General features: G+C 36.7%; 1 protein-coding gene across 1 annotated transcript in view; it reads right to left on the bottom strand.

The window, feature by feature from the left end:
• Positions 1-11,575: 11,575 nt before the first annotated feature.
• LOC139128677 (death-associated protein kinase 1-like) overlaps positions 11,576-23,539 on the bottom strand; it is a 31,468-nt gene continuing 19,504 nt past the window's right edge. The window contains exons 8-9 of the mRNA XM_070694414.1: positions 20,121-20,327; positions 11,576-12,649 (exon numbers count right to left, since the gene is read on the bottom strand). Coding sequence (XP_070550515.1) covers positions 11,576-12,649; positions 20,121-20,327 — 1,281 coding nt within the window. The remainder of the gene's footprint in view (positions 12,650-20,120; positions 20,328-23,539) is intronic.

The following is a 23,539-nucleotide window of genomic DNA, read 5'->3' as shown; positions in this document are numbered from 1 at the left end:
CGACAATGTTATACCCCCTTGTTTAAAGAAATGGAAATACAAGAAAATACTTAGGAGGAAACCATATCTCGGTGGTTGTAACTTTGAAGATATGATCATCTTATTTTTCACAGATAAATGTTCAAAAGAGTTATTCAAATTTTTCATATGACGGACCTAGAAAAACGCAAATACCACTTTGGAGAAAATGAGAATACACATTTGTTAAGATTTCCTTTAAAAGCGCTCGAATGATTGCAGTTGTAATGTTTGAGGGCCGTACGCCATTCACACCAATGGAAGGACCGGTGTAATGTTTGAGAGTCGGGATTGTACACCATTCACAATGATTGATACTTTGTCCTGAGTTACAAAGTTATCCAGAAGAGAGGAACTTTATCACGTGACATTTACTGATTGTATACGACCGAATTCGCGAAATTATATGAAATGTTATGGCATTTTGCCTTTAAAACAGGTATATCTCACACTTTACTTGCTTGAAGGCAATTTGCTTCTAAGATTCATCATGGTTGTCGAAGTATGACTATCTTTTTTATCTGTGACATGTAATACTCTACGTCTACTCAAACGCTCTTCCACTGCATCATACCCATCGAAGAACAAATCGGAAATAGTTTTTGATGTTGTTCTAGGCAAAATCTTTAATTCCGACAAAAAACAGTGTTTAAAATATTTCGTTACAGATTGGCTTCCAGCGAATGAGCTCTAAAGAGAGAAAATACTGTATGTCTGCTACAAACATTTGACTGGCTGCTTGTCTTCTCGTAGTATTCGTTTGAAAACGCACCTCGGGTAAGTTTTTTTAATGAACATGAAATAGATGTTCAACTATGCAAAGTATCCCATTCTGTGTTCTCAATATTAGTTGAGTTCGATTTTTGTCGAGAATCATCGTTTTTCCGAAAGCCGTTCATTTACACGTGCAGTTGTTGAAAATAGTTGGAGCCGTTGTCTGTGTCTCAAGCAACAAGGATAAGTATAATACTAGAAATTTCATTTGACATATTTTTCAAAAGGAACTAGTCACTTTGATTACATCAGTACTGCGTACTTTTTTATATTTTAAAGTTATCATAATATTATATATGTCTTAAAGTGTGTCAAGAACATGAACATTTGCTTGTTTTATTGACAAAATGATACCCTTCGTTTTATATAGATGGCGACAAAAATCTCAGAAATATCAAGCGATAATATTCCTACAAGCAAAGATCATCTTTGTGTAGACTTATTTTGCAGTCTCAAACCAAAATTGGTTGTGATCTCCAGAATGTTCAAGCGTCAGATCTCCATGCGTATTGCTATGAGGACAGTGGCGTTTATATTGTAGCCTTAAATGTCAGTGAGTATAGTTGCATTCATTTGAATATCAAAGTCTCTGATCTCATAGAATATGATGTACGTAATTGCTTGAATGAGAAACCCAGAAATCTAAATGCATGTATTCGTTTGTTTTTTCCAGGCTGATATCGGTTGGTGTAGAAGCATGGATGGCCATCTAACCGTACAAAGTGGACTTTAATCGATTACACGTTCAAGCATAGTCTCCATGCCCATACTCGTTTGGATGTTCTAGCCTCAGGGGTCATTACGTGGCCTGTAAATAGTTGAATGTTAATATCTCCATGCACTTACCCGTCTGGATGATCGAGACAGTAACCTCAAGGTATAGATATTCGAGTCTTTAAAGCTTTTGACACCATAGAGTGAACTGTAATTGCATGTTTTAATTAAAATTGTCACAAATCTCCAAACTCCTTTCAATCCCAACGTGTGTGGAGACGTGAACATTCAAGTCTCTGACATCACAGAGTGAAGTGTATTTACTTGTATGTCAAAACCACGTGTAAAGCCAACTGACAGCATGGACTGTACTTGAATGTCAACCCACATATCCCAATACATGCATTTGCTTGAATGAACAAGACAACTCACAGAGTGGACGGACTTGAATGTCAAAGCCACATATCTCAATCCATGTATTCGATCAAATATTCAAGTCAGTCATCCCAAAGTGTGTTGAGAATTGAATATTCAGGACTCTGACCTCGTACAGCGAAATATAGCTGCTAAAGCTTCATTTCACAAATCTAAATATGTGCAATTGCTTTGACACAACATAACAAATGATTAATATGTGCACGTGAAATGTAACGTCTGTTTAAAATTTCAGCGAAAACAATGAAAAGACCTAATTTCATCGGAAAATTTCAAACTTAAATGGAAACAGTTAACCAAGGTGCTTCAAGACGAACAAACACATCTTCAAATACAGTTGAGGCAAAGACATTTCCTGTACTTGATCACTTAATCCTTCTAGTGACAACAGATGACCGCAACGCTATATCACTGCTGCCTCGCCGAATAGTATCAATCATGCCATCACGATTGTCAAACATTTTAGAAAGAAAACAAATCCGTAGCTTTTCTATCTGTTCTCAGCAAAACAATATTTTTTGCACAAGTCTTCTATTCACTGAGACGCATTAGCGTTACGATTTTCATTAATATCAAAATTTAAAACAATAACTTCAATCAGTGACATTAATTATGCGGCCAGCCATCACCCTTAAATCAAAGAATAACAGTTGAAATATGGGCAATTGTCTTTTTTCACTAGTTGGCTTGACCACCACATTATTACCGGACGACATTTTGATCCCGAATGTTCTTCCTTATCAATGTATTTTAAAATTTAGAGAAGTATGTTCAGCGCTGGATCTTCAACATTATTTTTAAACGTTAAATAAAAATAGAAATTACGAAGCGTTTAAAAACGCAACATATATTATACGACTAGTTTTCAATCGGGTTCGAACCCACAACATACGGCATCAGTCGCCTAGTGAGAGGCCACAGAGAGAACGCTCCGCTAAATCTCCACTCTCAAAATAGGTCTTGATGTTCTTCCGCATCGGCTTGCAAAATTTTAAGTCAAGTATAATCGCGCCATGTCAATAACAAATTAAAAGAGACATTACAAAATTAGTATCAAAAGTTTTCGGTTGATTGAAATCAGTAGGGGTAATTAGTTATTAGTTATCGTCGTTTTGGGGTCGGATATTACAAAACACGGTTTTGGAGAAGTATTTGCATAGTATTTAGTTCACCAAGGCAATTACAAAAAGCATTGAAGTAGTCGTATACACAACCATGACGCAATGTAGTTGAAAAGATATACATTCATACAAGTATCGTGGGTTTCTATATGAATAATACTGAGAGATAGCCTATACATCAGTGGCAGTTTAGAGTTTTCTATGAAAGGAACTACAAAAGTGAAACAAACAAGAACAAAGGGTATATACAATTCTGATTATCATAGCTTTGCCTACGATTTACTGTTTAATTCTGACGATTTACTTTGAATGTATAGTTCATTCATGTTAACTGTGTATAGGTCGAATCCTTTTCCCATTGTACGTAGATTTTTGATGACATTGATGATAGTGAAAGCCATGTTGTATGTCTGTGACGTTTTGGACATTTCAATCAATGTTATTTCCATACCAATTGTATGTACAAGATGACTCCTCTTAAAACTGTCACGAGCAAAATCTCTATCCATAATAGGGTAGTAAAACTTGATTTTCCCTATTTCGTCCTTGTAAAACTGTAAATTTTCCAAGTTAAAATTAAGTCGAGCTAAATTCCAATATCCAATTTCGATTTGCACACTTACTTTGCAAAACTAGAGGCTTCATCATTCACGTTGCTATTCGTTTCTTAGTAAAACCGACAAAAATTTAGCATTTCACCCATTTCATAATTCCTATTCGATTTTATTGATTAAACATATCGATGACTGATAAAGATCCCACATTGAGACTGTTATTCTCAATTAAGAAACACAGTGCTAAGGAAACACATTCAAGGTCGACATTTGGTCCAGTTTTAATGTAAATGGTTATGTAGAAAAGTGAAATAATGAACTTTGCCCACAATAATTGTTTGATTTAAGGGTGAAGAAATGGTTGGCCGCATAATGTCACAGATTAAAGGGATATAGTCGTCGGAACTGCGCCTGTACAAGTTTCTTGTTTACAAACAATATATTTCGTGCACGATATCAAGATGCACCTTATCATCATAGCTGCAATATTTAAATTATACGATGATAGATTATGACAGACATGTTTTAACTGTCATCAATCACCATTGTGCCTTGGATACATTGTTGCCATGGGTTGTATAGGACCTTTGAGCGCAGTTCCGACGACTATATCCCTCTAACAACGGTTATCAGGTGAACTGTTTCTAGATTCTTTGATTTATTTTACACTAGCTTATATTTTCTAAATCCCTTATTGTCGCGATAATTTTGCTGTGTAACTCAAATCGGACGTGTTCTTTTTTTCCTGATTCCCATACAAGTCACAATCAAACAACCGACTTACATATATTGTTTTTTTCCTAACATACCCCTTTCTGATCCAAAAGTAAGGCTTGGTATTTCTGACACGGCTTTTCTTCATATTACACATTGTAACTTGCTCAGCGATATGTCGACAAATCCACCACTTTTGATATAGAGATGGTTTTCCTTATAACTATCCGTACATATATAACGTTTCCTTCTTCATGTCTCTTTATTTCCTAATCGCAATGTAACTGCTGGCGCCAAAAATGTTTTTTTTCAATTTTTTTTCCCTGGGACAAAATGGATTTTAAGTTTATTGCATACGTTGTATCACAAATTCCACTTGTTTTGTGATTGTGATTGGAATGTCGGACTTTTGAGTTTTTAACGCTTTTACTCTAGTGTATGTCATAGCACTATGGCAAAAATAATTATATTTTGACATGACTGGTAGCGCCATATCTGACAGTGGAACGTATCGAAGTCTCCCATACATCAAATTCCGATATTTATATGCAATACTTCATCAAGGTCATACTTTTACACATAAAAATATTTTCCCCATTTTTTGTCTCAAAAATTACAAAACGTCATATAGTCATGTCGGCTAATTACTCTACGGCCAATCAAAAATTAATACACAATTGCGTTCAAATATGAACACGTCAGGCCTTTGGATACTCGCATGTGATAAATGAGGTGACTACGGAAATGCAAACACATTTACACAATTCGTTTTATATGTTTTACGTTCTTATTTGATTTTCTTCTAAATTGACATGACAGCACAACAACCAGACGCGACTCGTCATGAGGTAGATGACATTAGCACTTTAACAATATGTTAGTAATGATAGGGAACAGTATAAATAAGTTCTAACATCATTTCAATCCAAAATATGTCACGAAATACGCTACTGGAATAAAAAAGGTTTGATGTTTTGATAAATTTCTTATATTCATTTTATGTTTTATTTTTCGATTTTCAAAAGTTCTTAACATGTTTTAATTACACGTCGTAAGTTAAAGTTAGAGTTTTTACAAGGACGGTGTTGCTCTGTCCTCAAAGTTTTACAAATCACTTGCGACGTGTTGTGGTTTTTGTTTCAGTAATTTGCGATTTTACACAGGCATAGCTCACACAAAGCATCATGAAATTTGCACTTTAATAGGTCAAGTGCACTCTCGTTCCTATAGTTGGACTCTTGCACGGTCGCCCAAACTCAGTCTATTGAAATTCACTTCGAACATCTCCGAACCGAGATATCTCGGTAGGGGTAGGAGCTATGCATCCTATGAGATAAATTGTGTTGTCTTGAGACAAAAACACGACAAGTGTTACTTAAAGGGTTATTTAAACGTGGTTTTCGTAATCTTTACATAGTAATATATGAAAACGTTTATCTTCAATCAGTTACATCATACTTGTGCATAACACAGATTTTTGAATGGGGTTTCTGAGGGCGGCCAAAGACAATCTTTTTTATTTCCTCTCAGGTCTCCGAAGTAGAAAATAAACTATTCTGCTTCACTCATCTGGTTGACTGGAGTTAAATCAATATCAGCTCGAGTATTTCTATTTTTTATTTGTTTATGACAGTTCATAGAAATTTTAGTTTGTAACAAAATATCACGCAAGGGTTTTTTTCTTTCGGAGGAAGTTTATGCTGGTTGCTACAATTACCTTGGGCTCATAACTTCCGACAGTCCGAATTTGACTGAGGCGAACAGTAACCTGCGCTAAAATGGAACACTACTTTCCTTTCCTTGGGGTAAGTGAATTACAGGTTTTGAACCATTATCGTTTACCAATAATAGATAAACGTACACAATATAATAAAATACCTGACCCTCTCTCTGCCACTGTGTACGTGCTTGTTTGTGTATTTCAACTGACGGAAGGTTGTCAGACAATTTGCGAGCCAATAAGGGTTGGGAGTCTTGAAATTCACAAATGAGATTATTTACTTCAAACGCGCCGAAAATGCAATGTATGATCGACAGACCATTATTAGATGCATTGTACCTTAAAGCGACCAGTAAAATACGCAAGCGCATACTGACAGCGGGCGGCACAGAAACCTGGTTACACTACAGGTGACAAGTCATTGCATCGGCACCCTTGGAATATCTGTCACTACAGTTAATAGGTTTGTTGTGACTGATGTGCACAATCTTCTATGGTAACGCCCCTTCATTCGATTTTAAATTAGATGTTTGTACGAAATGATCAGTGGAGTAAACAAAATGATATCGTCATCAACATGTACCGAGGATCCATATTCAGAAACAAAGATGAGGAGTATTTAAATGCAAAAATCGGAAATGAATACGAACAAAATTGCGTCCACATTTATAAGAAACACACCTTTTAATCTAACTGAACCATTCGTCCATGAAGTCATGGTAGCAAATCACAAATATCAAAGTAATCAAATGTTCTTTTGGAAAACTTTGAAAAGTCATTTTGACAACAAACTAAATGGCAGTAGCCTGTTGGAACTTCGGCTAAATGACAACACATCATACACACGGGCAATAATTTTGAAATTCCTTCATCATTTATTTGTTTTAATTAGTTTCTATTTAATAACTAATAAACATATTTGCATTGACATCGATTTATTTACCATATTTAATGTGAATGCATTTTGACTTTGGTAATTTTTATAATATATTTAATTATGTTTCCCTAAAATAACTTCGACATTCATAATCTAAATGAATTTTATGCTGACTAAGGATGTGTCACGTATATCAAATACGAATGAAATTTAAAATATTTGAAAAAATCCAAAATTTTAAAGGAGCATGTTACACTCTACATGTCATAATATGGTAGCAATAGATCATGCAACTTTGTGTCTGTCCATATGCCTCCATATTGAAGTCAAAACAAGATAACTAAAAATAGCGCTTGTTTCTTCTCGAAAAAGAATATATAACAAGAACAACAATGTTTTAGTATGCAAACAGCGGCAAAAAGCAGCAAAGGGTTACGTATTGAAAAGGAGATAACTCTGATAATTTGGGAATTTTTCCTCTTCAAGATCAGCACATAAGAAAACAAAAACTACTAAGCTTATATAGAATTATCTGCAAAAAGCAACAGAGGGCTAAAGTTAAATCATTGCAACTTGCAAGATCCTTGCATTAAACGTGATAGAAGTTAAACATGTTTCGCATTTTATTGTATTAAAACTGATAGTCAGAATATTAAGAGAAAAATACTGGTTGACATTATCTGTCTTGCTAACTACATATTCATCTCGCATTGTCCTTATATATAGCAAAGTATATACTGACACATTTATCATAAGTAAGATACGCAGTTGCAAACGTCCCGCCTGCAACAAATCTATTTAAAAATAACAGTACGCTGAACAAATGCATTTAAAAGAGATTGTCGAAACACAAGCACCTAAGTCTCGAAGCAATGTAGCCAAATTCAATTGATACAGTATTTTTAGCAGAGTCTGATATAGCTTATGCCTGTTTATGAGGCAGTACATAATTCAGCCAGAAGCGTTAAGTGCCAATAAAACTACATGTCGCATTCCTGATATTGATCAGACCATACCTCTCTTCAAAATGAAAGTCACTGTCATAGGATAGTTACCCAGATTACAAAGGTCTTCCTAAACAGACTAAAAGATTGAGAACTTGGTCATTAATAGTGCCCTAGCCTTCAAAAACTTTTCAAAAGCCTAATTAGTTGGAATGGCAGGGGAAATACCTTTAGATCTATAACAGTGTTCTGTACGTAAGGTTTTATCTTGTAGAAATTACCGTAGATCCTGCACTTTAATCATGTTTATGTTCTTACATCTGGTTGGGCACTCGCACAATTTATTAACACAATTGGAACTATTTTGTGATGATAAGATCTTGAGCATTTTGTTGTAATCGATTTAAAAATCATCAATCTAACAGTGTTTTTGTGTGAAGACGAGGGCAAATTTTATAAATTGTTGATAATTGCACAATCATCAAATACATCTCTAACAAATTTTACATTTTTGTCTAGCTTTTCGCACTCTCAGGAAAGGAGAACCCAGTAAATGTAACTGATTTGTCAATTTTGTTTAGGTTTAAGTGAAAATACAAATTCCCTTTCCAAGGTTGATTTGTAGGCATTTGCTTTTCTCACCGAACGATGCATGATAAAATTGTAAATTTTCGATGGTAAAATGGCCTTCTACCTCTACCCAAATCAGTTCTGCTGTAGTGTATGTTTTTTTGGTGATCTCTCTTTCAAATGATTTGGTAGATGTTAAGAAAATGACTTGTACTTTTATTTATTTCATATACAAGGAAATGAGACCTGGTAAATTTGATAAAACTACCCTTTTCTTGTGCGTGTGCTAATTAATGCTGGAAAATTTTTAAAAATCACTTAACTATTTCAGCCCTTCTATTAAAAATGAACTCTTTTTGGTAGATGCAAAGAAATGTAATCAATATCATCTGTCTGTTGAAACCTTAAAATATTAACGGCAAAAACCAACAGTTTTTGTCTGGAATTTTTAGGGACTGTGCAGAGATGTCTTTGCAGCTTTCAGGGACCACTCCGAGAAGACCCTAAATCTTTCAGAGACCACACTGACATGACCTGGAAAATTTCAGGGACCACCCAGATGAGTCCTTGAAACTTTTAGGGACCACCCAGATGTGACCCTGAATCTTTCAAGGACTATCCTGATGTGACATTGAAACTTTCAGGGGCCTCCCAGATGAGTCCTTAAAACTTTCAGGGACCACCCAGATGGGTCCTTGAAACTTTCAGGGACCACCCAGATGTGATCGTGAATCGTTCACGGAGTATCCTGGTGTGACCTCGAAACTTTCAGGGACCACCCGGATGAGTCCTTGAAACTTTCAGGGACCACCCAGATGAGACCCTGAACCTTTCAAGGACTATCCTGATGTGACCTTCGCTCGTCAGCTTGTGCATTAACAAGCATTACTTGGTAAAGCTGACAGGCAGACGAATCACTGAAAAGATTTGGTCCAACTTCCTGCACATACAGCGTCAATATTCATGACGGTCGAAGTTAAGATTATGTAATGGCTTAACACAGCGTCCTCATCGCTCCCATGTGTGACTGGTCGGCCGGCTCCAAAACACGTCTTTGCATATTAATCACGCGACGAGATCTACAAGGCATGTTCTTCCCGGCATAAATGTGATAAACTGGGCAGTGGCTGAACCTTCAGTCGACTTAGATGAGCAGTCCTTGACGATTAATGGTAATTTACTGGCTGGTTGAAGTATGCTGTCACTAGCCGACGCGCCGCTGGTCTGAACAATAAACAATTAATTATTCGCAAACAATCAGTTCATGATGGCACATTCCATTTTAACCTACAGGGGCATCTAGGATTGTGCGATTGTGTAAGGTCCCGGGTAAGGTACATGTTGCCTCTTTTATGCTGTAAAGTTTCATGCTGTAAAGTTTTCCCACCAATTTAAAATACTATGGTTGTATGTTACAGTCTTCATGATTAATTTGGAGATGTAGTCAATGATACTTTTCTCATTAAGCGAGACACTGAATCGTACACCAGCTAATATGGTCCTTGCCAATTTACATAGTAAAGGTCAAGGGTCACATTGTTGTGAGGCTCTGCATTGTTTCAAGTCGAGTGTGCAAACTGCGTGATGTTCGAATGGATTTTGACTACTGCACTAATTCCTTCGTCGGGATAGGTTGCCGATTCTGAATGTAGGACGTCCAGTACCCCAATTATTTAATGACAGGACTACATGGAAAGCAACGGAATACTGGATATCTCTGACGAATTTGATGTCTGTTACCATGGTCCTTTGTGGAGTGACACTGACAGTGCTGTTCCCGATCTCGACAATGATGTCAGCAACTGTGATTGTAGCGTGAACATGACTAAGACTATGAGTCCTTGAAACTTTCAGAGGCCAACCTGAGGTGTCCCCGAATCTTTCACGGACTATCCTAATGTGACCTTGAATCTTTCAAAAACTGCCATTGCAAGACGAGTCCTTGAAACATTCAGAGACCACCCTGATGTGTCCCTGGATCTTTTAGAGACCATTCTGATGTGACCTTGAAACTTCCAGGGACCACCCGGATGAGTCCTTGAAACTTCCAGGGACCACCCAGATGAGTCCCTGGATCTTTTAGAGACCACTCTGATGTGACCTTGAAACTTCCAGGGACCACCCGCATGAGTCCTTGAAACTTTCAGGGACTAACGTGAGGTGCCCGTGAATTTTTCAAGGACTATCCTAATGTGACCTGGAAACTTTCAGGGACCACCCAGATGAGTCCTTGAAACTTTCGGGGACCACCCTGATGTGTCCCTTAATCTTTTCAAGGGACCACTTAGATATGACCCCTAAACATTTTTTTAAGGACTGGCCTAGAGAGGCACTTTGAAATAGTAAAGAACCAATCAGATATGATCCCGAAACCTTCAAATACATCCAGGTCCTCTAAACAATATAGCAATCATCAAGTTTTGACCTCTAATCTTGACATTTTCAAGAATGTATATCAATGAGATGAATTATCCTCAAGAAATTGTCAAAAAGGATAAATTACAAATTTTGAAAAGCAGATGGCTTTAAATACTACAATTTTTTAATACTACTTTAACATTTAATTCAACAATTACAGTTTTGATGTTTTCACTAGAAAAATTGACAATTACTAAATGCTTCGAGTAAACCCTCTCTTAGAGAGCACATTCTGTGACTTTTACTGTTCATCTTATAATCACAAAATAGTTCCAATTGTGTTCAGTGTTACTGAATTCGGCTTTCCTTCTTGTCCATTACCTTCGTCGCTACTTATACCATTTTTACATGTGATTGCTTATGTTCTTGTCCCAATTCTTTTGAACATAATACCAATTTAGAAACCACTAATCATCCATCTGACATTATCGTATTAAATTGCGGAAAGTAGCATTGTCGTCTCTGTGGTTGAAATGCGTATTCCATTGTCCGTTTGCTGCATAACGATTTAAAGTATTATCATCGTCACTTTACATATCAGGCTTTGTTCGACGTGTCCCTGGTATAGCCTTTGAAGATGTGATATCCCGAGCTTGTTGAACATCTTCTCTATCTCTTCCCTTGCAATATCCACGCAGCAATCCTTATGGCGTAGGATTTTCACCAGATTTGTGAAAGTACTGTCATAGATACAATCAGCCTCAGATAACATGCCATCATCCTGGTTTCGCATTGCCCACCTCTTGACCATTCGATAAGATGTGCTGTGTAATTGATTGTTTGGAGTCCTTTTCTTCCCAGGATGCGACTTCGGCCCGTTCGAACCCCATCAGGTCAGCCATCATTCTGTAATCACCTCCAGAATCCCTCCTTCGATCCATAATGATTGAAAATTCCTTCAGTGTATCTTGCAACATCCACTTGACATCACTTTGATACCCAAGGCTTCGAAGAACTTCAGAATCATACCCTCTGCAGAGTAAATCACTCACTTCTTCTGATTTCGTTTTTCTTTTGTCTAGCACTTGTTTACACTTCTGTTCTGCTTCTTTAACCTGGCCCATGGTGTAGTAGCTGACGTTTTCAGGATCACAGTGATTTTTGAGAGAATTGGCACTTAGTATATGAACGTCGATATTTGTACCCGGGCAGCATATGTTTATGACATAATACACGTCATCAGTAACCAATTCCAGCATCATGTAGCATTTGCCAATATCATCTTCCTTCTCTGCTCGTACACAAAGATGAATAGCTCTCCATCCTTTCGTCATGTAGATTAAACCCTCAACACTGCTGCATACTTTAATGCCATTTTTCCAGATACCTTCTGTTGGGCTATCCATTTCTCTGAAATGCCTCTCCAGTCTGGTTTGAAGTCGTGGAAATAGCCCAGGGGAGAAACTATCTGTCTCATCCCTGCATTGGAATCTTCTACCGTAGTAGATGTTCTTTGTACGATCCACTTCCCACTGATCCTTTGGCATGTCATTTTCTAGCATACCAGGTATTACGTAACGCATATCTTTGCTTTCAGGCGAATCCACATTTACCTCATATAATAGTTCAAATTCTTTCAGAAGATCAATCAAAGAGTCGATATCGGCAAAGTCCTGAAAAACTACTTCGATGTCACTCCTTGAGTATATCGTCTTCTTTGTGAGTCGCTTTGTGTACTTAACAAACATCTCTGGAGCAAGCATCGGACCAATCACTCTGGTGCACAACCATTGAGGATCTAATACGATGATATCGCCACCTCGTGTTAAACTGCTCTGGATGTAAAGTATCTGGATACAAAAATGCAAATACACTTTCAAAACCATCTTGCCTTGCTATTGACAGTATTGCAAACACATAAAAAAACAATTTCATTGTAGCTTTGCTAGAAAAAAGATTAGGGGCATAACTTAGCATTCAAGGATTCCCTTGGCATGAACATTTTTAGTCACAATATTCAGAACTATAATGTGCGTTTGCTTTTAAAGATTATAATGTCATCGTATTATTGACCGAAGAGTTACCAAGGGGAATAAGAGACAATTAATAGAGTATCCTTGATAAAAAATAAATGTCTAGTAACTATGACAACCTGGCTTTCCCTGCGTAGTTACCTTCCTCTGTTACACAAGCCCTACATGATTTGCAGAATATCATTCTAGGTTTTCTGGCGGTACACATTGCACTTGTATCACCCCTATTTGTAACAATCAACCCTATTTGTAACAAAATTTAATTTTCAAAAAAACTTTGCCATATATGTTGAAAATTAATGAAATATGCATATTTGTATGTTTGAGGGCAATTTTCTTGTTTTCCTTGTCAAAACTCATTTTTCCGAAACTGCTTTTGTTACAACATGGGTTGATTGTTACAAATAGGGGTGACATATGTCAACCCTATTTGTAACAATCAACCCTATTTGTAACAAAACCTAAATTTCAAAGAAACTTGGCCGTATTTGATGAAATCTTGATGAAATATACATATAAGTATGTTCGGGGACAATTTTCTTTGTTTTCCTTGTTGAAACTCATTTGTACGAAAATGCTCGTGAGATTAAATTTCGTTGTGCAGGTTCCTAGGGATAAGAGCCCTACTCGTAAGATATAATCAAGTCGTGCAGATACATGCCAAAGGTTTGTTTCGGGGCAATTTTCACCATTTTCGGTCAAAAATGTTAAAAATCTTGTTTTCTGACCGAAATCATACTAAACCTATATGGGGTTAACTTTTGTTACAAATTGGGTTGGTTGTTACAAATAGGGTTGACGTGTCAACCCTATTTGTAACAATCAACCCTATTTGTAACAAAATTTATACCAACTTGAAACAAAACCTAATTTTCTAAAAAGCTTGGCCGTATTTGATGAAATCTTGATGAAATATACATATTAGTATGTTTTGGGGCAATTTTTATTGTTTCCTTGTCGAAACTCATTTTTTCCGAAAATGCTCGTTAGATTAACTTTTGTTGTGCAGGTTGCCTAGTATAAGAGGCCTACCCGTAAGATAAAATCGAGTTGTGCAGATAGGTTTGTTTTGGGGCAATTTTCCCCAATTTCGGTCGAAAATGTTAAAGATCTTGTTTTCTGACAGAAATCATACTAAACCTATATTGGGTTAACTTTTGTTACAAATTGGGTTGATTGTTACAAAAAGGGTTGACGTGTCAACCCTATTTGTAACAATCAACCCTATTTGTAACAAAGTTTAACCAATTTGTAACAAAACCATATTTTCAAAGAAACTTGGCCGTATTTGAGGAAATCTTGATGAAATATACATATTTATATGTTTGGGGAAATTTTATTTTTTTCCATGTCGAAACTCATTTTTTTCCGAAAATGCTCGTTAGATTAAATGTTGTTGTGCAGGTTCCTAGGGATAAGAGACCTACTCGTAAGATATAATCAAGTTGTGCAGATATATGCCAGAAGTTTGTTTTGGGCCAATTTCACCAATTTCGGTCAAAAATGTTAAAAATCTTGTTTTCTGACCGAAATCTTACTAAACCTATATGGGGTTAAAGTTTGTAACAAATTGGGTTGATTGTTACAAATAGGGTTGACGTGTCAACCTATTTGTAACAATCAACCCTATTTGTAACAATCAACCCTATTTGTAACAAAGTTTAACCAATTTGTGAAAAAAGCTAATTTTCAAAAAAACTTGGCCGTATTTGATGAAATCTTGATGAAATATACATATTAGTATGTTCGGGGGCAATTTTCTTTGTCTTTTCCTTGTCGTAACTCATTTTTTCTTAAACTACTTAGTAGATAAATTTCTTTGTGCAGGTTGCTAGGGATAAGAGGCTTACTCACGAAATATAATCAAGTTGTGCAGATACATGCCAAAAGTTTGTTTCGGGGCAATTTTCATCAATTCGGTCAAAAATGTTAAAAACTCTTGTTTTCTGACCGAAATCATACAAACCTATATTGGGTTAAATTTTGTTACAAATTGGGTTGATTGTTACAAATAGGGTTGACGTGTCAACCCTATTTGTAACAATTAACCCTATTTGTAACAATCAACCGTATTTGTAACAAAGTTTAACCAATTTGTGACAAAAGCTAATTTTCAAAAAAACTCGGCCGTATTTGATGAAATCTTGATGAAATATACATATTAGTATTTTCGGGGGCAATTTTCTTTGTTTTTTCCATGTCGAAACTCATTTAACTACTCATTAGATAAAATATTCGGCTCGCAGGTTTTTAGGGATAAAGGCCTCCATCTAACAGGTAATCATGTTTTTCAGATACATGCCAAAATTTGGTGGGCGGCATCAGTCACTAATTTTGGTCAAAAATGCAAAACAAATCTTCTTTACTGACAGAAGTCATACTAACCCTATTTGTATCAAAAGTTAACGCTATTTGTAATTCGTAAAACCAAAAAAAAAATTTTGCTCTTCCAATAACATGGTTTCAAAACAGGGCAGGTAGGTCGGCTGGTTTTTTTCCCCTATATTTTCTTTTAAATATGCACTTTTCAGGGGTCCAGGGCGATCTAATACTTACCACAACATTTCCAGAAAAAGCGTATCATATATATTAAAGGACTAATACATAAAAGACGTCGACGTCCCAAGCAAAAATCAAATATCAGGTGACGATCACGTGATTTTACGGGGGTTTTCTGTCTTTTTGTTACTTCCATGTTTACGTTGCGCTAAAAGTTTTGGGTCGAAGGCAAAAAAATAGGGTAGGTCGGGTTATCGGAACACGACAACTTTTTTCTTTTGCCTTTCCTATCCATCTGCAGGCCACCGAGACTTTGGTCGGCCTCTGTAAAGGATGCTTCATAGTAACTTAAATCATCATCAAACTTTAAATTATAAAACACTTTCAATCACGTCGGCCTTGAGTTCGATATTTTCCTCCTTCAGTCGTATTTTTCTCAATATTACCTCAATAATAATGCCGTACAGCAATGGCAATGCCGTAAAATCGATAATTTTATCAAGCTTCAGCAGCCGAAAACCACATGGAATTAAGGCAGAAAGGACCCATCATGTAGTTACTCATAATCCAAGCCAGGCACAGATAGGTGAGACACTACACATATGGTGTCCAAAGCTAGATAGTGGAGTCGTTTATGTTCCAGATACCTTCGATCTGGTATTTGACCTTATAGTATCGGTCACCCAAATAACCGAGTAGTTTAGAATATCATAAAAAATATAATCAAGTGCATTGTTTTAGAATTCGAGGGACAGATACTTCTGGAAGTGAGTAATCATAATGTTATTGAAAGTTATCGTGATCCCTATGAACATAAAAGTAGAGATGAAACGTGATTCTGAAGAGTATTCAGACGAAAATCTCCGAATCTAAAAAGTGGGCGGCCGATGCAGATAATAATTAGGGGTTATTACACGAAGTTTGGGCGATACCGCGTCGTATTCGAGTGATGTGTCCGTATTTGACGAGTTGCGCAGCAACGAGTCAAAATACGGACACATCACTCGAATACATACATGTATGTTTTGGTTATGACTGTTTTCCCACAGACGCTCCGAAATTAGCAACGAAATCAACTTGAAATCGACCTTTCTTCCTCCGGGCTGTACTTACAAAAAATTGGTTGCTAAGGAGTGATGAAAACTGTATCACTTCTTGATATTATTCCGCTATAGGCCATTCCACTTCAAAGGAAGGTTTATGGAGCACTTTTAAAGCGAACAATTTAAATATTACGATGTCGACACAGGTTTTCACAATTTGAAGATTTATTTTTTAATAATTTAAATGACAGTGGATGTAAAACATAGGCGGAGTTCGTAAAATGGGTGTGTTTTCGTATTTTGATACATAATCTCATCCCTGCGTGAAAGTTATGAGGCCGCCAAAATCGGGTCAAAATACTCGTGCCACGCCAGCCATCGATTTCAAACTCGATCGAGTATGAACAGCTAGCTGAGAGCATGGAGCAAGCAGCTCTGCGACATCTATGAATGCACAATGGATATAATACCTGTACCAGTCACTTTATCTCGAAGAATTATACATGTCCCCAGACGTCAAATATGCCGAATGTATCTTCTGAGTAAGCTGATTAGGGAAAACATGAAGTGAGTACACTGTTAAAGCTGTAGTGTCGTAACTCATTCTTGATGAATAAAACATTTCAAAGGTATATCCGTCGTCTTGCTCGTATATTTTCGTTCCTGGCTTGCCTAATTAGAACTAAACTTCCTTTAACAACCTAAGCGAAAGTTTGACTTTCCCTAGATCTTACATTGTATCTGAAACCGCACCGCATTGGTGCCACCAGACACGATCATGACCTGTGAATCTCACTGACACTACAAATCGGAAATATTATGTGCACCTTCAACCTTGTCTGTCGCGAGTATTTTCAGCCCGGTTGGATATTTGTGGCTCATTTACGGCTGTAAACGATGTAATTCACCGACCAGATACTTAAGCTCGTGATCATCAACAGAAACTTGTCGTAAAGCGGTTCTATCATGATGCACTGTCAACCGATATCTTCAGCAGCGTAGACGACGGAAAACACTGCACCGCCACGGGACCGGCCGTGAACGATGACAGGCGTCGGCAAATGATACAAATTTTCAATACGTTTGTTTGTATGTTTTTGGTACAACTGTACTTGTGCCTAGTTGCAATGCCCATGAAGTGACTGCAAACAACAGAATTTTGACCATAATCATGATGACGTTTCTGATTGTCATTTGTCTTATTCGCTCAGCTGTTTGATAGGAACATATACCAACGAAGGTCATTCATACCAGCGAAGGTCACGCCTACGCGTCGCTGTAAGTAGTTCGGTTACAGTGAAAATATAATTCGTATTTTCACTAGTTAAAATACGGGTTCATATCAGTACCGCCTGAACAATAGAAAAATGGCAATACAGGCATAGCATGTATGATAACATCGTTTATGATAGTCTACCTCTTGAGGTTTATGATACGAAATATGCCATGCACTTGACTCATCCCTTCATCAAAGGTCATAGGGTTACTTATCCATCAGCGCTCGGCAGCAACATCGAGTGGGAAATTACCCTTGTGTCTCTGTCTCCAGTTAATTGTCAGTGAAAATCTCCCACAGCAGGTTATACAAACTGACGAATATTCAATTTCGATATTAAAATGGTGGTAGACTTCATGACACTACTGACACTGGAAATGCATTCAACATTTAAATTTACAGTTGAGAAATACCTAAAAAAACAACATACTCCGACGTTGAAATATTTCAGGGCTCAAAGCAAAACTAAGAAATCATTCTTGATATTAAAACAAATGCAAAACCAACCGAACGTTCCAATGCCTGCTCAGAGGATCACCCAAAAACAACCTTTAAGGGACCCATCAAAGACGAAATTCTTAGATACTCGCTTACATGCAATACCCAATCGATTTCAAGAAAAAGTAGAATTCTTCACAAGCAAATTGATAGACAAAATATGCACGGCAACATAAACCAAACAGAAACCATACTCAAAAAGTAAATAGAAAAACAAACAATCAAACATTCACAACATAAATGACTTGATCTTCACAACAACATTTAGAGGCTCAACACATATCAAAACAAAGGATAAAAAAGAAAGCCCGTCAAAATATTTGGAAGAACTTGATAAGTGGGAAGCAATTAAAACCCTTTTGCCGAAACAACCAACAAGAGCCTACAATAAAAACAAGTGTATAAATTAAAGCAGCCGCATTGAGGGTTCAAATGAATCCAAACAAATGCCAAGGCCGTATCTGTGATGAATTATCTGAAAATTAGGTAAAACGTCACCACAAGGAACCTTCATACAAAATGTCAAAGCAATTGGACGAGTAGATTCTAAGAAGAAGATTTTTGACCTGCTTTTTTAGCAAAAATGGCGAAATTGCCAAAAAATAGTCGTGCATAGATCAGCACAATTCAATACGTCTTGAAAGAATTATCTCCAGAACCTGTATACCAAATTTCAAAACAAACCACCTCGCAATTTTAGAAAACATATTTTTTTCAAAAACGACATATTTCCCCAAAATATAGACCTAAATACGCATATTTCATCAAGATTTCATCAAATACGGCCAAGTTTTTTGAAAATTAGGTTTTGTTATAAAATTATTAAATTTTGTTACAAATAGGGTTGTTTCTTACAAATAGGGTTGATTGTTACAAATAGGGTTGCACGTCAACCCTATTTGTAACAATCAACCCAATTTGTAACAAAAGTTAACCCAATATAGGTTTAGTATGATTTCGGTCAGAAAACAAGATTTTTAACATTTTCGACCGAAATTGGGGAAAATTGCCCCGAAAAAACCTTTGGCATGTATCTGCACAACTCGATTATATGTTACGAGTAGGCCTCTTATACTAGGCAACCTGCACAACGAAAGTTAATCTAACGAGCATTTTCGGAAAAATAAGTTTCGACAAGGAAAAAATAAAAATTGCCCCAAAACATACTAATATGTATATTTCATCAAGATTTCATCAAATACGGCCAAGTTTTGTAGAAAATTAGGTTTTGTTTCAAGTTGGTTAAATTTTGTTACAAATAGGGTTGATTGTTACAAATAGGGTTGATTGTTACAAATAGGGTTGACACGTCAACCCTATTTGTAACAATCAACCCAATTTGTAACAAAAGTTAACCCAATATAGGTTTAGTATGATTTCTGTCAGAAAACAAGATTTTTAACATTTTTGACCGAAATTGGGGAAAATTGCCCCGAAACAAACCTATCTGCACAACTTGATTATATCTTACGAATAGGCCTCTTATACTAGGCAACCTGCACAACGAAAGTTAATCTAACGAGCATTTTCGGAAAAATGAGTTTCGACAAGGAAAAATAAAAATTGCCCCAAAACATACTAATATGTACATTTCATCAAGATTTCATCAAATACGGCCAGTTTTGTAGAAAATTAGGTTTTGTTTCAAGTTGGTGTAATTTTGTTACAAATAGGGTTGATTGTTACAAATAGGGGTAATACAGCACTACAACTCTATCCCATTCCTTATTGACAATTGGGCTTTTCTGTGAAATCGACTTTTACTACGACTTTTCAGGTTATTTCGTTGAAAACTTCTTTTTTTCTGCATTTTGTTTGATGACTGACTTCCATCATATTTTACATTGTTTATTTTACTAACCGAGCGACTCTATTGCCATGAAAGACTATTCAAAATGCTTTTGCAATATAACATGCATTCACTCCCACTACATTACAAATATTATTTAAATTGGCAATGTAAATCTTTTACCTCGCCTAAGTACTGTAGGAATTTCGTGACTCTCTTCAATGGTTCTTCATCGCTAATGGATCCAATCTCTTCTTCATCGGCAGAGGCTTTCATCGCTTTCACTTTCTGTACATATGAATTCCATTTGATGACTGGAAATGTGCTAACAATCCATCCTGGTTTTTCATCTCTAATTTTTTCACATATCTTTGGTACAAATTCTTTGTTCTGCAGTGTTAAAGGTAAAACCTTGTTCAATAAAATCGATTTTTGCAAGGATACGTGGATGAGATCATCCTAACAACCACGGGCACAAATGCTTGATATACAACAATATATACACATATACTGATTCTGTATATGTGTCAAATACGTTAAGTATACATGTACGTATACTAATAAAATGCAAATCTACAGTGTACACTCAGTGTGCAAAGATCTGCATTACGTATATTTATGATCTGCATAGAAATTGGAATGTTCCATATATAAAGGTGTACGTTGCATATGCGATAAATATTGTGTTCCATATACGTCAATATACAAAAATATTGCTAAGCGCATACCAAGCATTTTGTCCAGTAAGAAGCTTCCATTTCTAAGATAAATTAATAACATTTAAATAAAATTCAACTAAACACCTGTTAGACTCTAAAATCCCGTCGTTCATCAGTCACAACAAAGTCCTACCTAAACCACGACTGAAGGCACAATGTGAATTGAATATCCATTTTCGAGAAAAATAACGTGGAAATAAATCATGTTGTGTAGTTAGTTTACCTAGACCATATCAGGATAGGCCGGGACAACCCAGATTGCTGACAGCCTAGAATACAACTCTTCTTGTTATATTGTAACCCGAATTGATAATTATGTAAACTCCGCTTGGCGAAGCGTCATTTGCCGGCGGTACTATATTCATTGAGTTCGATGCGTAGTATGTACTTCCCCTCGAGTATAATTGGGATTGGGTTTTGCGGAGACCTATGCACCACTGGAATGTTCAGTCTGAACACTGATTTAAAGCTAGTTTCAAACAAATAAAATTCAGGTGATTGTCTCTTTATTGTAAGGTGATTGAGAAATCTAAGCAACATTTTTGCAGGCTACTGTATCTAACACAGCTAACGAAATATGAACGCGATGGTCTTGGGCAGCTAGCAAGGAAACCGTCAGTATTTACGACCTTGGTCAATCAAAAATTGAAAGCTATAAAGGGGTGTTCAAAACGTTTGTTTCCTTTATCTCACTTGTTTTGACCTCTATGACACAATGAGTAATTCAGAGTGTATATTTTACTCTTATACATGTTAAACATAAAGCAAATAAATATTTTAACAGAACAATACATTTTAACTTCGTGAAATCAGGAAAAAAACTGTAATTAGTTGCCACTACCATCAATAGTGGTCATGAAGCAGAAGATAGTGATGATTAGAATGATAATGTTGTTCATGTCCTCAATGACACCAGCGACAGTGACGATAGGATCGACAGTGGCATTAATGATATCGATGTCACACAGTAGTTTTCGACAGTTGTGACCAGAGGTGGAAGGAGAGGGTGGGTCACGGAGAAAAGCTCTCGACATATACCTTTATTAGTGCACAGGATCTAAGAACAAACTGACCTATTGTGAATTCATCTTTTACATTATCACTGAAATTTATATTTTAATAACCATTCAATAACCATTTCGAAATTTAACCATACCATACTGCCATGGTTACCGTAAAAGATTGATCAATACTTTATGGATGGATACTGGTTATCGGGTGATCTGTTATTCTACAATTTGTTAATTTGGCACCAGTAAGCCAAATTTGTGTGATCAAATCAAGAGGTGACAATGCTATTTGGTAGGGTGCACAAGAGAACGACTTTGCAGTGAGGCCGGGATCTCTCTCATGTGTTCAAACTCCTACCATGCCTGGGAGCTCCATCGCAACTCGCTTGTAATTGTACTACGATAGTCCCTCGTGATGAAGATACCGGTTAGGTTCGATATGATCGGGAAGTACTTTAATTTACTAAGTAAGACTTTTGTACTGTATTAAATATATAATTTGTTCCTTTCTGAGCGTTTATGCTACAACGATATGCAAAGTTGATGGATTGTACGTGTTGCATATGCTGATAGCGTATCGTACACCGTAACCGAGAGGCAGTCCTAAATTTCTTTAAAGCCCCAGTATTTGTAACTTTTAACATTTTTTTTCATATTTTTGATTAAAATGACATCCTCAGTATGTGAAAGTAGACCATAATTAATACTGAATCGCATGGTTTGCATGCCCAGCCCGCCTCACGATTAACAGTAAAAGGATTGAAAAATGACTTCTTGTCCGGACCAGAAGTCAGCTTTGTTGACACACGAAACGAAACGTAATCAGACCACCGCGCATGCTCAACCACATCTACGCAAGTTTTACTGTGGCGTCCGTAGAAACTATACGCTCTTCGAAAAGGTCTGGTCCATCGAAACTGGAGACTAAGCTAAAAACGCGCGAAAGTTGGGTGAAATACCGGAAAGATATAAATATGTAAGTGTTTACAGATTGTTCCGACTATAATGAGCCGTGCAAACAAACGTCTTGAACAGCTAAACTAACGACGGAGGCAGTCGATTGTAAGCTTCATGCAAGGCATTGCACGTTGTGACCGACGGTACGGAGATCAAGTTTGCTGAATGAATTGAGAGAGAAAAACATATATGAATAAAAATTCAACACTTCACCATTGTAATCATTGAACTAGTCGTTTCTTCCATTATGGAGTATAATGAAAATTTCGTTGAAAATAAATGACGGGACTGATTCTGCTCCGTCTACTCAAACGAAGTTTTGTGTATGGCCAGGCTACGCTGCAGGCAACACAGCCTATCAACTTCGCATATCGTTGCCGTACGGCGTAATTGCAACGTTCAGAAAGGAAAAATTATATCTTGAATGCAGTACAAAAGTCTTACTTATTAAATTCAAAAGTATTTCAAAATAATATCGAACGTAACGGTTATCTAATCCTCACAAGGACTACAGTAGTACAACAAGTAAAGGGTAGCTGCGATGCGATGGAAGTTCGAACACAAGAGAGATCCCGGCCTCACTGCAACGTCGTCCCCTGCGCACCCGCCCGACAGCAAACTAACTCTTGGTTTGATTCTGCTGTTTATATTTTTGTATAAAATTCATGATACATATCTGACTTTCACAACGGTACAATTTGCTCAGGCTGTTGTCTACAGACGATCGGAGGGAGCTAAGGCAGGCCCCAAATTTGCATGGACAATGCCCGGGACAATTATAGACGCAGCTCGATGAGAAAGTCATTCACATAAACCTAAATGAAGTGATCAATACAAAAGTTTTAAACATCACTGGTTCTGAAAATTTATGATCAACGGTTCTGACCTACGGAATTTACACAGCGACGTTGTTTTT

The sequence above is a fragment of the Ptychodera flava genome, unplaced genomic scaffold (genome assembly GCF_041260155.1).
Source record: "Ptychodera flava strain L36383 unplaced genomic scaffold, AS_Pfla_20210202 Scaffold_64__1_contigs__length_706160_pilon, whole genome shotgun sequence".
Lineage (NCBI taxonomy): Eukaryota > Metazoa > Hemichordata > Enteropneusta > Ptychoderidae > Ptychodera > Ptychodera flava.
The sequence above is the reverse complement of the archived record's forward strand: the minus strand, read 5'-3'. Positions and strand labels throughout refer to the sequence as shown.